Source organism: Brachionichthys hirsutus, chromosome 19 (genome assembly GCF_040956055.1).
Source record: "Brachionichthys hirsutus isolate HB-005 chromosome 19, CSIRO-AGI_Bhir_v1, whole genome shotgun sequence".
Lineage (NCBI taxonomy): Eukaryota > Metazoa > Chordata > Actinopteri > Lophiiformes > Brachionichthyidae > Brachionichthys > Brachionichthys hirsutus.
This window is the reverse complement of record NC_090915.1, coordinates 7082085-7099399: the sequence shown is the minus strand read 5'-3', so window position 1 is coordinate 7099399 and position 17315 is coordinate 7082085. Positions and strand designations below refer to the sequence as shown.

General features: G+C 43.6%; 5 protein-coding genes across 5 annotated transcripts; 1 reads left to right on the top strand and 4 right to left on the bottom strand.

Annotated features, from left to right (window-relative positions):
* Nucleotides 1–241: 241 nt before the first annotated feature.
* ess2 (ess-2 splicing factor homolog) lies at nucleotides 242–3922 on the bottom strand. Its single transcript, XM_068753001.1, has 10 exons — nucleotides 3779–3922; nucleotides 3191–3359; nucleotides 2953–3036; nucleotides 2676–2845; nucleotides 2377–2494; nucleotides 2140–2273; nucleotides 1596–1698; nucleotides 1390–1499; nucleotides 1180–1295; nucleotides 242–1058 (listed from the first exon to the last, which is right to left on the bottom strand). Exons 1-10 carry the CDS (start codon nucleotides 3920–3922, stop codon nucleotides 779–781), a joined length of 1428 nt encoding a protein of 475 aa, XP_068609102.1. The 3' UTR covers nucleotides 242–778.
* Nucleotides 3923–5074: 1152 nt separating this feature from the next.
* Nucleotides 5075–6104, bottom strand: LOC137908914 (homeobox protein goosecoid-2-like). The gene is made up of 3 exons (XM_068753342.1): nucleotides 5832–6104; nucleotides 5512–5747; nucleotides 5075–5383 (listed from the first exon to the last, which is right to left on the bottom strand). Exons 1-3 carry the CDS (start codon nucleotides 6061–6063, stop codon nucleotides 5306–5308), a joined length of 546 nt encoding a protein of 181 aa, XP_068609443.1. The 5' UTR covers nucleotides 6064–6104; the 3' UTR covers nucleotides 5075–5305.
* A 3124-nt stretch (nucleotides 6105–9228) lies between these two features.
* LOC137908788 (uncharacterized) lies at nucleotides 9229–10758 on the top strand. The gene is made up of 2 exons (XM_068753210.1): nucleotides 9229–9358; nucleotides 9897–10758. Exons 1-2 carry the CDS (start codon nucleotides 9229–9231, stop codon nucleotides 10607–10609), a joined length of 843 nt encoding a protein of 280 aa, XP_068609311.1. The 3' UTR covers nucleotides 10610–10758.
* A 101-nt stretch (nucleotides 10759–10859) lies between these two features.
* Nucleotides 10860–13624, bottom strand: rnf185 (ring finger protein 185). The gene is made up of 7 exons (XM_068752873.1): nucleotides 13575–13624; nucleotides 13192–13382; nucleotides 12149–12167; nucleotides 11930–12042; nucleotides 11702–11756; nucleotides 11507–11624; nucleotides 10860–11416 (listed from the first exon to the last, which is right to left on the bottom strand). Exons 2-7 carry the CDS (start codon nucleotides 13368–13370, stop codon nucleotides 11319–11321), a joined length of 582 nt encoding a protein of 193 aa, XP_068608974.1. The 5' UTR covers nucleotides 13371–13382; nucleotides 13575–13624; the 3' UTR covers nucleotides 10860–11318.
* Nucleotides 13625–14922: 1298 nt separating this feature from the next.
* Nucleotides 14923–15927, bottom strand: LOC137908641 (chemerin-like receptor 1). Its single transcript, XM_068753058.1, has one exon. It carries the CDS (start codon nucleotides 15925–15927, stop codon nucleotides 14923–14925), a length of 1005 nt encoding a protein of 334 aa, XP_068609159.1.
* Nucleotides 15928–17315: the final 1388 nt, after the last annotated feature.

The window sequence follows — 17315 nt, the reverse complement described above, 5'->3', positions numbered from 1 at the left end:
GACGCAGATCCAAGATGGCCGCTGACTCCAATCAAAACAATCCCAAACATGGTAACCGTGGGGGCGGGGCTTCCCGATAACCACGCCCGCGTATGCGTACGGGTCGAGATTATTATGAAATGAATCCAACCCCGAGGATAATGGCCGTTAGGAGGGAGAGTAAAAACAACAACAACCTCCTGGCATTGCGATTTATCTTTCTACAAAATTTAAATTAAGTCATCAAGGAGATTTTCTGCTTTCAAATATAAAGGAAAAAAAGAAATCAAAACATGACAACCACAGTGGAATGTTTAGTTAAATAAAATGTTATAAACTTATATTTGCCGGAATATTAGGTACACAACTCCCTCCTGCACAACATGCCTGGTGAAAAATTCACACAAAATACGGCGAAGAAGTAAAGTTATTGTTTTTACAGAATAAAACTGCATGTTCTTTACAAACTCACATAGAGGCTTAAGAAATGGCTATTTTGATGGTATCAACATTTTAAACTTGTCTAAAGAACCGGTGGCATTCTGCGTTGGCAATTTAGTTGATGTAGGTACAACAACGGTTGTGTAGCATTCTGCACAAAAATGTACAACCCCTTGAATTTGGAATAAAACAAACACAAAAAAATATTTCTTTGATGTATTTCGCAGAAAAGCGCCATTATTCCTTCAAAACGTTTCCAAATAAACCCAGAAAACACTTTCATTCCTCTGTACATGTTTAGTTAAAAACCTCTGCATTAAAATAAGTCTGCTCTGAAAAACCAAGCGCAGAGCGTCTTCTAGAAGAAGTCTGCTGCTTTCCGCCTCTTGGGAAGCTGCAGCAGATCGTCTGTGAGCGATGTTAAGTCCTGAGAGCTTGGCGTCTTGGCTTTGTTCGGTGTCGGCGTTCCCGAGGGAGTGGATGGCCCGCCGAAGGGAGACTTACAGCCAACGATTCCGTGCGAGGGTGACGGGGTGTAACTTGCTCGCAGTGCTTTGTCCGTGTATTTGCTCGATGTCCGATTTACGAGCCTCTGCAGCGCAGGGGTAAGGGCTGGACTCAAACCTTTAGGAGTAAGGCTGCAGCACAAAGAATCAGAGAACAGAGAATCCCTTAAACTGCACGAATCTATAAGTTTAAAAAAAAAGGGGGTTGACGTAGGCAGTGGGATTTCCCACTTTGAGAAGCTGATGTAATTACCTTGCAAGGTTCTCTGTGACCTTTCGTAATGCCTCCTGTTTCTTCGCCCGGTTTTTAGCGGCAGCTTCATTAGCCATCTTTAATCCCAGCCTCTCTCGTCTTCCTGGTTCAGGGATCTTGTTTTTTTTAAAAGAAGATCTAATTAATTTTAAATGTCAAAAGTTACCCCGCCCTGCTAATAAAATAAAATGAATGCTGGAGTCGACTTACTTTAAATGACGGCCCGTGATTCCTCTCGGCATACGGTGTGTCTGACCCATCCAGGCGAAATGGGGTGCTCTCGATCTCACCCCAGGTCATCAGAGGTGACTCGGCGACACCTGAGGGGACAGAAACGCCCGTCAGAAATCTACCCTGCATTCAGGTCACTCCCTAAAGACAGTGCTTACTTTCATCTGACCTGAAAACCCGCTTACCTGGTGCAGGGGAAGGCATTGCTTCAAAACCGTATCCATTCACAGTTGGGGCTTCGTGTGGGATGAGCTCTTTCCCATCAGGGCCTACTTTACCCTGTTTGAACTGGACAGAAACAAGAATGCATCGGTTACATCATTTGATTAGGAGATGACCCCCCCCCCCAAAAAAAACATTGTATAGCCAAATGCATCAGCACATGGCAGTATAATCTATTCCTTTGGTGAGCCTGGAGTAAGTGAAATGGAGAAGATGATACCTTAAAATCATATTTCATGGTAAATAATGCAAAAATAATAGAAAGTTCAAAGTGTGCAAAAGGCACAAATACATCCCATCATTAGCATATAGAACAAATACATTTTGGTGAAGCCAGTATGTCCAGTTTTTGAGGCTCTAGACATAAACATATAACAGACAAACTGATGCATATGTAATTCCTTGTAATTTTTTTTAATTCTGGAGACACAATGTCCTTTTCACTGTACTGCCAAACAAAGATAACTCATTCAGAAGTATTTCTTTGATCATTGTGACTAAATGTACCTGTGCATTGAGGGCTGCAGCCTGCTGAATCTGGCTTTTGTTCAGCGCTTTGCTGAACGGGTCTCCATTAAAGCGAGTGTTGTTGTGGACTACCTCCCGTGGCTTCTTAAATAATGTATCGTCATCTTTAACACCTGATCATAAAAACAGAACAACACTTAAAATGTACTCGTATCAGTTACAGTAATACCTCGACATACAGTGTACAGCAGACCATTGTGAGTGCGGTCTCCTTACCCTCTGGGTAATACATCAAGGCATTCTTCGCTTTATACTCCCAAGTCTCAAGGCCAGCTTTGACACATTCAAGGGCCGCTTTCTCCATCGATGGCAGCGCAAGGTTTTGCTCACGGCGCTGAAAATTATCAGCGTCGAAAATTACTTTGATGTAGTCAAGGTATGTAACTTTAATCACTCGCCCGCCTGACAATGAACAATTGCCACAGAAAAAAGTGGTTTCTATTTGTATTTTTTGTTTTAAACCAGTGCATCTGTAAAAATTTTAATTATTTGAGTGCTTCACTTTATATACATACTTCCTTGTATTCAGCCTCGGCCTCGTATAGCCACGAGTGTTTGAGCTTCTCCTTGTCCTTTGCCAGATCCATTATGTGCTCAAATGATGCATTATCCTCACTGGTATTCTTAGCAAGGAAACGATCCAGACAGGGCAGCTGCTTCGCTTCCTTGTCGCAATCCTTGCTATCTATCAATAACATCAATAGGAATCAAATCAAATTAAGTTCCCATGATCAGACAAATAAAACCCTGAAGATAACATTATAGATTGTTCATTTTAAATGAGATACTGACCCCTATCTAATCCTTTGCCGACATGGCTGCTGGAGGGAGACCCCGAGTGGCCCACTGGCGTCTCAAAGCTGGCTGGAGTCACATCTTGTACGAAAAGAATATAGAACAAGAGAGCAGAGTTCGTTTTTCTCGTAGAATGTTGTCGTTGCCATGGAAGGAACACAGAACATTTTACATTTCTGTAAATATGTTTCAATAACATGAAAACACAGAGCATCATTTCCCTGATATTGCTTACAAGGCGCAGACGACCGCGGTGTAGATTTGGTCAATGATGATCCGTATCGGATGGATATTTCTCTCATTCTCTCGAGGTCACCATTTTCCTCGGCATCAAGATAATCCTTCTGAGCTTGCATTTTGGTAACATCTGGAAAAAAGTCCCTCTGGATGATCTTCTCCAAACTCTGGAAGTAAACAGGTGCTTACATTTGAGGATATGATCGATTTAATTATAAAACACAATTACAGAAGTGGTATGCACTTCTTAGGCATGTCTAATTTGAATAAGACAATAACACATACCACGAGGAAGCAGTTTTTAAAATACTTGACTTGTTTAAAATTCAAAGCCGACGGATACCCTGTACGAAAAGGACAGAACTAAAAACTCGATTTAATAATCAAGTTTGTCCTATGATTTTATTTTAATCACAATTACGCTTTGACCTCAGTACTTTATTATCATTAATGTGACAAATTATCTTATAAAATATACTATAATCGTGACAAATGAAACTAGTCTGCCATAGCCCGATGTTGTCTGATGACTAACGTTACTGGCAGCCCCCATCCCATGGCCGTATCGTAATACACTGTTTATTACCTCAATGTATTCTTCTTCATCAAGTGCCTTCCTTTGAAATCCCTCTTTTGTGTTCTCTGGTTTCTGAAGGAGAGCCACTGATGTCACCGCCGGAGCGACGAGAGTCCCGGACAGGGATCTCCTCACGCTGGCGCTGCCCTCCATTGTCGACACCTTTAGCCTCTTAGGCTAACTGCTAGAGGTTCGTCTAATACGGTAAACACCGACTAAATCCAAACAAAAGGAGACTTCTTCTTCTTCTTCAGGTAATATGTTAAGTTATTCAAAACGAAAACATATCGCTCTACATTTAAATAGTAAGAAATTACTTCCAGTTGTCCAGCCAACGAGTCCTATAAGCTAATTTTGGATTGACGTACGTACAACGAAATACGTTTTGCTAATGTGTGACGTCACCGGAAGTTTACGCTTGACTTCTTCGTTGGTATTGAAAGGCGGTTTGCATTGCCAAAGGGCTGCATTACCACCTACTGCTGGAGGGAAATGATATTTAATTTACATATCTAATTCACATACTGTATATTGTCTTTAAAAAACAATATTTAAAATGCATTTTATCCGGTGTATTCTCCCTCACTTCTTGACTAACGTTTTTCTAACCTTTTACTTGTGTTTTAACATGCTCTGGGACCTGATCCTCATGACTTCCATATCTATATTTCTTTTTGCCCTTCCTTCTTGTATCACCCATCCTGATAGCACTTGTTTTTTTTTTTTTTTTCCACTCATCTTAAACATTGTTGTTCTTGATTAACCTTCAAGAACTTTCAAAGACTCTTTAGATCTACTCACTAGCTAGCTTTAATGTTTTTTTTACTGGAACTCTTTAACAAAGTGGGAAACATGACATGTCACACATCAAATTTTACTTCTTTTTTACACCACTGCCTTCACTTCCTCCTTTTCTTTGTCACAATCGTCTCTGGTTTCCCCTCCTTGATATGGGTTAACCAGAATTTCAATCAGAAATTGTTTTCTTAAGAATAATCCTAAAACGTTTGTGATCCGTTTCTGTTTTCAACCTACTAATCTGAGAAGACACTATTGACATCACCAAACTTTGTTTTTATTTTTAAAATAATGTGTGTTCTGAATTTATATGCCAACCTTCATTAGTATATTCTGTATCTAATATCGCCAATCAATACTCAGAGGTCTGTGAGATGAATATGTGACATTTAGACTACTGGTACATTTGACATTTTTCATTGACTTAGATTTTAAGTCGACACCTGCTATGGATTATATCAAAAACTATGATCCGGCATCTGTTTCAAAACAATTTTATTTGTTCTCAAGCACACTTTTTACCAAAAACAGTGGAAACTTTAACAACCTTTTCCCGAGTCAACATTTGACTTTCAGGAGTTCTATCTAAAATAAAAAACCTGTGCGGTCACATAATTTGACCAACATAAAAGTTCTGTTTTTCCATTGATCTACACTTGATGACAATCGTAAGTGAATTACTCAACCACACAGAGTGCTCCTCTTTTTTCAATCCCGTGGTTCATAGCACAACAAAATCTAGTTTTCCACGTTTCCAACACCAAACGACAGTCTTTTCTGACGCCTCCACTTTGCTCTTCGGTTTTTGAACCATACCTGTGAGCAGAAAAAGGGTCAGGTCATTGTTTACTTTGCTGTTTCGTCTCACGCGCTGTCCTTTTTTGCACCTTCTGCAGTTACATTCGAAGCAAACGAAAACAACAATTCAGCAAAGTTATCCTCACCTCCACCCGTTCCTCTCTTAAGTGAGTGCGCTGCGCTAGTTTCTCCCTCGTGTTGACATCTGGATACTGATTCTGCAAAAACAGCTCCTCCAGTGCCTCCAGCTGCTCCTCTGTGAAGATGGTGCGGTGACGCCTGGTTCTCCTCTGCACCTGAGCAGGTGGCCTCTCCTCTCGGAGCTCGTCTCCCAGCCTGCGTGAGTCCGCGAGCAGCACTGGGGGCCACCTGTACTGGCAGGCTGCAAGCGAGGGGGGGCAATGAGCACAGCGTCAAAACTGGTTGAACCATCATGTTCAATACAAGGACACGGGTCGGCTCTCACCTTCGTGGATGAAATCAGTCTGGAACAAGTCTCCACAGTGGGAGTGGGAGTGGGAGCAGCAGCAGCAGCGCAGACAGGGATGAAGATTCTGGTCTGCCTGGACTCCAGCAGGACTCGCTGCCCTCTCTTTTATTCCTGCTCCACCAATCCCGCTTGCCCATTTGTCTGCGGTGCCGTTTGGATATTTGGTCAGTATGTTCTCAATGGTGAAAGGGAACTTTTGTCTCTCCATCCCAGTCAGTCCATCCGTCTCCGTCTCCGTCTCCAGAGGAAAATCCAATAAAGCCCAAGCAAAGCTGATAATCAGGGGATATCGACGCTCCGCTGCCCCCCCCCCCCCCCTGCTTCTCCTCTCTCCACCAGCATGTCAGGCCCTTATAGTGAAATTGGGAGGCAAAAAAGAAAAAGTAAAACCATAATCCCCCCCCACCCCCCACCCCCAAAGGACCAGACACATAAAACGGTTGAAACTTAATTCCTATAGCTAATCTAAGCAGTTTTCTTAACAGGTTAGAGGGGACGGCAGATTCCGTTAATCTTGCTTCATTCCTTTCTGCAAAAGAAATCAGATTTCGCCGCATCAAATGAGAAGCGTTGAGCCCTCTGAGATCCTCATTGTTGAGGTTTCAGAGTAAAGGGGATTGCTCGGTATTAGAAACCTGGATTTAGAGATGAGCGTCTCTGGTGTGGCCAAAGACGTGTCTATGCTGAATTTGGAGGATTAGCTCTGATATTTTATTTCACGGTGTGAGTTTAGGCAGCGACAGCAACAATCCCTGTCTCTTATTCGCTGTAATAAGGCAGCTCGATAAGTTAATGACCCGCCTCGCCTCGCCAGCGGCACGAATGACAAGAATATATAATTCAGAGAAATGCCGTTTCCATCGGATTCTTTTCACAGTCATGCGTCATGTGTCTTAACTTGTGATGCAGTTTTTCATTCTGAGCTGTTATAGTTTACCCCCCCCCCCCCCCAACAAATCCTGCGATATCATACAAGGCGATGCACCTTTTTTTCAGAGAATTAATGGATTTCTACAATCTGTCCTAAGCTGCCCTTATAAGGGCTTTGGAAAACAGATAACAATAAACACCATTCCATCCTTTTCAGTCGGGTTTAATAGCTCGGGTTGTTTTCGGAGGGTTTCAGATCACTATCTGTGGTTATTGTGTGGGATTTGTGCCACACACACACACACACACATACACACACACACACACCGGTTCAAAGCAGTTCAACATTCATTACCAGGGATTACGATGATAAAAGGTCCGTTCTGCTGTTGATGCTCGATTTCTTTTAAGGGTCTGCTTTGAGCACTCCTGTAACTTTATAGACTTTAGAAATGGTGTGTGTGATTTTTACAAAACTCGATCTGTGGCAGAAAAGGAAATAGTAATTGTGCTTCCTGTCTTTCTTTGGTTTCTGAGCGAGTGAGGCGAGGCAGAATTTACAGACACAACATCGAGGACATTACTGTGAAGGACTCTCACATTGCTGTTAAAGTTTAATCACCATCACATGGGATCAGATATATTAAAGTCAGATCACTGGGAAAAAATTAAACATTAATAGCTGGAAGGGAACTTCGTCGAGCCACGAGACCCATCAGTCACTTTAAATTGAATTGTACAAATAAACTCCAAACATGTGGTTCATTTTAAAAACAGCTGGTTCTTGTGATCTTAAAGATTTATTTATTTTTAAATCTTGAAACACATTTTTTACTCAAATCTTCTTAAATTCTTCTGTGGCACTGTTCAACTTTTTTTTTTGCGCTAATTCATCGAGTATTTTATGCGTAATTGAGTAAAAATACACAAGTAAAAGATCCCTATGTGTAAAAAAGGAGAACATTTTATATTCACCCCTTTGTAATGAATTTCTGGGAGGGAGTTTTCATCTCGTCAAAATTGTTTTGGACGTCTTTATGCGCCAAAGCATGAAAAAGTTAAAGTGAATCAGAGCTGAGGTGTATTTTTAACTGATTCTTAATTCATAAATGGCCTGACCTCATTCTGGATCAGATCCAGGAGACATTTTCCATGATAGTGCATGCCAGACCGCTTTATGGCTGTGATTTTTGGTGAGTGAAAACAGGGCATCTTTAACTCTTCTCTCAAACCTGGACGTTACTGTCCTCAAAGGCGTGTCCTTTGTGTCTTTCAGGTGCAGGTGGACTGCTGAGTCTTGTCCTGAGGAGTTGTCTCTCCTGTGTCGAGCCATTGTTTGGTCTCCCCCCAACGTACCGGTCGTGCACTCTTCACTACATCGCTCTGTCTTTCGGGCGGACCAGCATCTCAGGGTGTCGTCAGGTTTGAAGTGTATGGGGGAATCTTGTGTTTACTGAAAATTCTCTTCAATTTCTCAGAAACACCGGCAGCGTAGGGGATGACGACGGGTTTCCGTTTGTCTTCCCCTTCTCCTGTTATTGGTTGATCTATTTGTTTGGATAGCCACATGTGTTTCTGCTCTTTGGCCTTTCCTTCCACTCTGGTGGGGATGTTTTGGGCCCAGTTGAGGTTTCCATTCATTTGAATGTGTACAGCACAGTCCAACAAACACACAGACAGACAAACGCCGTCAAAAACAACCTCCTGGTCGCAGGTAAATATATAACACATTCAAAACGGCCCGAAAAATTCACCTTTCAGGGGGGCAGAAACGGAGATAGTCATCACGACTCTCTCCGGATCAACCCCCCACCCCCCCCTTTTTGTCCACCTACGTTGTACATATTATGTGTCTTTTCTATTTACTGTTATTTTGCATCTGTGGAGTAATTTATTTATATTTTATTGGTATTGTTAAATATCGATGGTTTATGTACGAAGGACTTTAAACGGAAACAAGACCGCAAGGGCTTTTTTGAAATGCTCCTCTTAGACAGGATGTTTGACTGTACTTGTACTGTAATACACGCTACTGTTTGATTGTACTTGTACTGTAATACATGCTACTGTTTGATTGTACTTGTACTGTAATACATGCTACTGTTTGATTGTACTTGTACTCTAAAATTCTATCTAATAAATATATTAGTGTCACACAAGTCTTCCATTTTAGCAAACTGTCGCCTCTCGGGTGAAAAAAGCAGCATCATGGAATTATATTATTATATTTCGGTATACGCTAAAAAGAAGTGGACCCTAAACATCACTGCTGGGTCGGACCGGAAGCTGCTCCTTAGTAAAGGAGGGAAGGTCGTGCGCTCCCTGCTGGCCACAGGCGGCATTGTTCAGAGTTGAACGACGGAGCGACGCGACGCGACGCGGCGCGGCAGACTGCCCGCTACTCGCGATAACTTGCGCTGAGCGGAAAAGGCGGGAGAAGAATGCCGCTTCCGCGTCCGCGTCCGCGTCCGCGCAGCTCCGACAGAAACAACAGTAGCGCAAAATGGACGATAAGTTAATATTGGCAGTGTTTAATTATCCGGAGCTGTACAACGTCACTTTACCGAATTACCGCTGCACAGAAAGTCGAGCCAACGCTTGGAGGAACATCAGCAGCGACCTGGGTCTCCCGTGTGAGTTTATTTCTCTCTTTATCGCAACTTTAACGACTGTTATTATTTTGCTTGCTAACAAAAAAACCAGAAAGATGTTAGAAAATATTCGGCGCTTCTGGAGGAAGCGATAGTTCTCGTGTCTGTCGGAGGAAAATCGCAGCTTTTTTAAATTCTCATTTCTTATCCGCGGGAGTTCGACCGGGCGGCGCGGTCGCAGCCGCGCGCGCGGCGTGCTAGCGGTAGCAGGCGCGGCTCCACGCCGTAGGCCGCGCTGCGCACAGCGGCACGGCCCGGCGGGCGGAACCGCGCCGCCCGCCGGAGAGGCGTCACGGATTACGGTGCCGTGCGCGCATGACGTCACTCGTCCCTGAACGCCGCATTCTCTATTTAAACGGGAAGCTTCTTGAAGTCGCGTTGACGCGTCAGCAGCGACGCCGACGCGCTTAAGGAGCGTTTTGATTGGACGCTAACGCCCATTATAAACTGCTATTGTAAAACGATATTAAAACGTTCATCGAGATGTTTGGTCTCATTTCCTGCCGTTTTGCCTTTCCAGCTGATGAGTGTAAAAGAAAATGGAAGAACATGAGAGACAGGTACTTGAAAGAAGTCCGGATGGAGATCAAAGGCAAGAAGCAAGGAGAACCGGTGCAGAGCCGATGGAAGCACAGACAGCTCATGAACTTCATCGCGCCCTACGCCGGATCGCGGAGCGGCGCGGCAGACGTCTGCGGCGGCAACGACGACGACGACCGCTACAACCTGGACAACGAATCCGGCAGCGCGGACGGAGACAACGCGTCGTCGGAGACGGTCAAAACGCCGCAGCCCGTCGTCAAGGCGCCCGCAAGTCAACCAGACCTCAAGCCCCAGGTGTCATTCGGGACGCCGTCGGCGACTCAGGACGCGCAGATGTCCCACCTGGCCGCCCTCGCCAAGATGCCCTCCTGCCCGCAGATCACCCCGAGCAGCAAGACCGGACGGAAACGGCGCCCGGCGGCGCCGGAGTCCCTTTCACCGCCGTCTTCACAGAGCGCCCCATCGGGGGCCAAATGGCCCGTCAAAGACAACGGCGCCGCGCTTCCCAGCAGGCAGCGGGACGAGGACGAGCTCTTCCTGTTGAGCTTCGTGCCCGCTCTGAAACGACTCGCGCCTCAGAAGAGGTGCGAGACGAAGATCAGGATCCAGCAGGTCATGTACGAAGCGGAATTCAACGTCGCCCGGCCGGAATGTCAAGACAAACACCCGGAAACGGAAACGCAGGATTAGGCCGGACTCGGGTCCCTTTTTGTACTTTTTATAAAATCGCCTTTTCACGAAAATGAGTAAATTATCTATTTTTTAACTACAAAGTGGTCGAGTTTGACACGTGTCCCTCTTTTATGTGAAATAACAGCTGCTTTTGAACACATCAGCATTTTTTCTGCATATTACTCCGGTTGCTTCTCAATTTGCATAATTTATTAGACGAGAGAATGAAACGTGAACAGAGTCCCTCTTTAATAACACAAACAGTCACTTTAAAGACATGAAATCTTTATTTACATTTGTTTTACGGTCAAAAGAAAAGATTCTCACGTAGGAAAGTGTCATTTCCTGTCGGCCAAATCTTCCTTCTTAGCTCCGTTCATCTATTCTACAGATAAAGGCAGTAAAAAAAAAAACTTCCACTGCTCAAATGCATCCAAAACAAAGAGGTGATTTGATTTTTGGTATATTTTAAGATATCTGTAAGAACTAGTGCAGCAAAACAAACAATATATTAATGCAGAGAGATTATTTGGATTATTGGGAGGGATTTAAAAAGTGCAGGTTTATGAATGAACCGTTTTCCTGGAAGTGAATTTGATACGAGGTGTAAATAATAAAATGAATGAACACTCGGATCAATCTAAACCACTTCATGTCCAGCAGACCAAAAAGAAAAAAAAGACATTCAAAAAACATACAAGGCCGAAATATTATTATTTCATTCAATTTATGCAATCAGCAGCCAAAACATAATCACCAGGGCGACGAACAAAAAGAGTCGAGACAAAAACTGCTCGTCCATGTGCTGCGGCGTCCCGGGGGCTGCTGTTTGGGAAATCATTTCACACGTCATTCCACACGCCGCCGGTAAATGGACACGAAGCGGATACGATGGGCCGCCTAAAGCAGAAATACCTGGAGGAGGTCGTCCATCGTTGATGTTAAACGCTGTGGCGAAAATACCAAACGGAAAGGCGCCGATCCCAAACGACATTTGGAATCCCCCGTCGCCAAACCCGAATCCTTGAAATCCCTGTGAAACGTGCGTCTCGTCAGCGCGAGCGTGCGCGTTCTGATCGAGACGGTGCGACAGACGGGGGTAGCACTTACCCCACGGTTCTCTGGCTCGGGTCTCTGCCCTTGTGGCCGAGGGGGCGTCCTTTCTCTGTAAAATGAAACCCGATACCTTAAAGGCCGTCGTTACAACGATTTTTACGCCGATTGCCCTTCCGCGTTTTAGATAAACGTTTACATCATCGCTCCTAATAAATGGTGTTAATTGTTGGAACAAACGAAACGCGAGTGGAATTTATTCACCCGTTACGCCACAGCGCTCACCTGGGGTCCTGCTGACCTGTACTCCCCCGCCCATATAAGGGAATGACTTTGTCTCTGCTGATGCCGGCTTTACATACTGGACACACTTGTCTGTTGGGTCTGGTCTCCAACCACTGCACGAAGAGAGACCGCGTGAACACGACCGCCTGCGTCGGTTTGCGTCACAAAAACAACGCGCCGAATCGCGAAACGAGTGAAAAGGAAGAACGCGACGCTTACCTGATGCAGGCAAGGCCAGCTGATCCGGAGGAGATGCAAAGAATGGTGAGAGACGAGAAGAAGGAAGATGTTTGATTAGTAAAACACGCTACAAAAAATTAACCGCGTTTACCTGCCGAGGGAGAACTCCGAAATCATAAAGGGGGGAGACATTACCAAAGCTTTTCTACATTGGTGAAAATCAATGACTAAATTTGGCATGGTCACAACCGATCAGCCGCTATAGACCTGAACTGAATGGGCTGAAACCAGCCTGAAGGTGAAAGAGCGGGCTCTGTTGAAATGGTTTGGAGAACTAGACCAATACGAGGAAATGAAAACGTGTAGTTTACAGAATGCCCGTTCATATGGTAACGCCTACACTGTAAGCGTTACCACAGAACGTGGTAACTAATGCAAGAGATGTTTAATTTACATTGGATTTAAGGTTAAAAGTCTCCAGTACAAGGCTGTCGACAGATTAAAACTGGATATGGACCGACTGGCTGCCGGATCGGTGGCCTCAACGACTAAAACTAGAACATCAGACGGAGAGCCGAGCGGCTCGTTCCCCTCCTAACTGGATCTGCACCGTCCACACGGTGACCTGGATCAGCACCAAAAGGTTCTACATTGTCCTTGGTGTCTTTATACATAAAGGTAAACGTGAATCAGAGTTTGTGTATTTTTTTACTGATTCTTGAATCCATAAATGGAGTTTTAATGTTAAAATGTTATATTTTTTTCCCTGACTTCATTCTGGATCAGATCCAGAAGACATTTTACATGATGGTGCATATCGGACCCCTTTATGACTGATTTTTAGTGAGTGAATTAAATGCATATTTTACAAGATATGAGTTTTTCAAAAAGCCTCCATTATAATTAAATCGGAAAATCCACATTTGGCTATTTTTTTTGTGTCCCTCTCTCAAAATTGAACGAGATCCAACACCCATCTAAAGATTGTTGTTCATCAAGACCCGTCCAGCAGTTTTTCTATAATCCTGCTAACAAACAGCCGGAACAGAACCTCCTTATCGGAGATAAATAAACGTCCTCACCAGAACAGGTGTCCACACAGGCTGATCACCGCGTCCTTGGCCGTGTCCAGACATATATTACACTCGAAAGTGCTGTCCTGGCTGCCGCTGTCAGCAGCAGCGGAGCTGCTAGAGCCGGAATGTCGGTTCTCGGTGGATGAAGTGGAGCCAGCAGATGGAGGCTGGGCGGCGGAGGCCATTTAAAGGCCGCTCTGGTAAACAAGCGAACAAAAAATTGCTAACGTTAGCAAGCTAGACTGAGAAAAGCCGTTTTCCTGCCCGGCCGATTGTCCGAATGTAACGCAACATCGTCGGGTACTCGCGCGTTACTCCAGAGTGTCGTTTAGAATCTCATCTCCAGGCTGAGGAACAGAAATTTGACACGTTTTTAAAGATATCCTTACAGCAGATTGCATCACAAGACGCGGCTCCACAAACCGGAAGTCGAGTCGCTGCTGTGAGTCCTGGAGGGGGCGTGGTTGATGCTTCTTCCTTGCTTTTGTAAGCAGAGTTCAAAATCAGCTTTTTAAGTACATACCGCCACCTCCTGGACATGTGTGGTGGAGAAGTGCCAGGTTACAGGAAAATGACACACTTGCGTCCTCTTTTAGGATTTTTTTTTATAATAACATTTTATTGACAGTTGCCATTTAAAGCATGGTAAATAAATAGAACTATTTTGATTTCAAATCCCGCTGATCAAAATAGTCCTGAACCAGTGGCGGCTGCTGGTCATTGGGGAAGGTCATTGTCGGCCGACATCATAAAAATGTGATTTTGACCAGACAATTAATGTCAATTAGTTCAATTAGTATGGCCAACAGTACATGGGTTTGTCTTTCACTTGCAAAATCCACGATGTGAAACAACCAACCAAGCCAACCAGGGCTAGATCCCATTTCACTTTAATGGGACTATACATGAAACAGGAAATGCATTTCAGCTGTTTGGCTGAAATGCACTGAAGCATTTCCTGTTTCATGTATAGTCCCATTGAAGTGAATGGACGCTTGGTTTTATGGGCAAATGCATTGACGCTACGGAAAATGTATAAGAAGTTAAAATCGAGTCGGTCGACTTGTGATAAGAAGCAGATTCTGAAAGAACTCATCTCCGAGATGAAAATGTTCTAATGCATTTGTAATCAATGAAATGTTAACACAGTGGTAAATGTCTTACCATTTACTTTTTGATATTTTAGGGGACGCTTAGCTTGCCTTTGCAGCCTTAGAGAAATCACCTCTGTTCTGAACATGCTGGACATGTTCTACGGTTTGGTCTCGAGGAAGACACAGGAATTAAAGATGCAAACTTACAATGCTATGACATACAACAGAACTACTTGGACATGTTAAACATGCTGCACATTAAGATAATAAAAATACTTGTTTTAGATGGAGGAGCTGTAGCCTGTTCAAATGAATACTTAACTTCAGAAATGTTTTATTCCACAATAAACACAACCAAACTATAATTTACTGTAAATATTTAATTGTCTTCAATTTCAATTACTAATTTACTCACGGGGCAGGTTGAACTGGATTACAAATACTATACTATATTTATCTTTGTACCATGAACATTTTATTTACGGTTCTACATATGTATTTATATACAGTGTACGCATGCTGAGTATAGAGTACATGTTTTACTGCACAAATCAACATTAAACATGCCATGGACATATGATTGTGTCCAAATCACCCAGTCTTTGACCTGTGAAATGCTCATTGCCACTAAACCTAATCGAGTTTACTTCATCTCCACTGCTTTGGACCTGGAGTGATTGAGGCCACCTGTACGAAAATCCTCCGCCATAGCCTCCTCTATTCGTGACATCAAAGAACGCTTCAGGGTTTTCTTGAAGTCACTCCCAAGGAACACGTAGAGAACCGGGGATATGAAGCTGTTTGATGCCGCCATGGTGGCCCCCACCTTCAGGCCAGTGCTAAGCACCTCCAGGCTGTGGTTCTTCCAGTCTAGCTCCAACAGAACAAAGCAATGATAGGGGAACCAGCAGATGAAAAAGGACAAGATCAGCGCCACCATCACTTTGTAAGGCTTTGTTGACTTGATGGTCAAACTCCTGAGCTTCACCCCAAGCACCGTGCAGCAGAAAACAATCGTGAGGAAAGGAATGAGGAAGCCACAGATGAATCGAGTCAGCTTCACCCCCTTGTGCCTGGAGTGGCCCATGTAGTCCATGTAGCACTGAGTGACGGAGCCGTGAACAGTGATCTGTCTAAAGATCAGCGAGGGCAACGTCAGGAGTGCAGAGAGGAGCCACATGAGCGCCACAACTCTACCCGCTTTCATCACCGTCCGGTGGTTGTGCGACCACACGGGAAAGGAAACCATTACGCAGCGATCGGCGCTGATCAGAACCAGCAGAAACACACTGCTGTACATGTTGAGAAAAAGAGCCGAGGAGGTGAGCTTGCACAAAACCAGTCCGAACGGCCAGTGTGAAGTCATCGTGTAGAATACCTCCAGGGGCAGAAGGGCACAGAACAGAAAGTCCGAAATGGCCAGGCTGATGTACCAGGTGGTGAAGACTGTCCTTTTCATTTTCCAGCCGCAGATCCAGATCACTAGTGAATTTCCTCCGAGACCAATCACAGATATGATGATATTGATCACCACGAGAGTCAAAGGAGTCCGAGGAGGGCTGAAATTCAGCATTCCGGCTGCTGTTGAGTTGATTTCAGTTTCATTGTCTGGAGCGTAATCTTCAAATTCAATATACTCCACATCCATGATGGTAATCGTTCCTGAAATATGAATTATAAAATATAATGTTTGTCATATAAAGAAAGTAACTTGGAGTTCTACGTAAAATGCACTTAAATACTCACATGTGTGTCTCGGTGGAGAGGCAATCACATTCAAGTGCCTTTCTTCAGCGTTCCTCGCCACTTCATGCAATTTCTCACTTCTGCTTCCTTGTCACTGATAAAAGTGACACAATAGTGAATTGATTTGTCAAGGAGAAAATGACGATCTGACCGTGCCTCATTTACGGAAAATGTTCCGTGTTTGTGGGCGATGCCATTGAAGGCTTAAAAAGTCTGTTTTTCTGATGGTGTTAGATGGAGTCTTCAAGTTTTATAATATATTCCTGTTGTGTTTGTTTTATCCTTAAGCAAACATGCAGTACATAACAAATGCAAAATAAACAGGTTGCCCTAAACATTGCATTTTTTGTGTCTCTTCTCAATCTGCATGCCTTTATATAGGGGGGAGTTGGTGGAGATGAAGATGCTGAGGTTCTCCTTGGGAGTGACCAGGTTGGACAGGATTAGAAATGAGACAATAAGAGGGACAGTGAAGGTTAGACGTTGTGGAGACAAGGTCAGAGAGATCAGACTTTGATGGTTTGGACATGTCCAGACTCCAGAGGAGAGACGGGGACTATATCGGTAGAAGGATGCTGAGGATGGAACTGCCAGGGAACAGGGCTAGAGGTCGACCCAGGAGACGATACATGCACGTAGTGAGGGAGGACATGAGAGTGGCTGCTGCCAGCATGCCACATAAAGTATCGTATCGTCCGTGCACATAGCGAAATGTCTTTGTTTTAAGGGGTCAAGAATTATATGCCTACTTAGGTGACATCAAATACAAAGCAAAATTATTACATTTGTTAGTTTGTGTTCCTTATGAAGAGAATTCAACTTTTAACTTTACATTTTTTCATCAATATCAATGCCGTTGCTGCAAATGCAGTTCCCTAAAAAAACACATGATGCAGTTGTGCAACAGAAAAAAGCTGAGTAAGTTATAGGAGAATAACTTCGAGGAAATGGACCCCCCCGCTGTTTTGAACAACTTCAAATGATCGTTGGGAAATATGTAGAAGTGAAAAGTAATTGTACAGATTTTAGGTACTTAATCTTTAAATATTATTATTCCTTCCTCTATTTGACAGCTACAGCTATAAGAGCATGTGTAGAATAATATTCTGGTTAATTATTTATTTTACAAATTCAGAAGTATTTCCATCAAATAGTTGTATGGGAAATAATTGTAAAAAAACAAACAAATGTATCCATACATTTTTCAATTATTATTATAAGTTGAACTGATTACCATCATACATAATAATGTACAGTAATACTATTCTACTAGTCCCGGGAAGAAGAAGA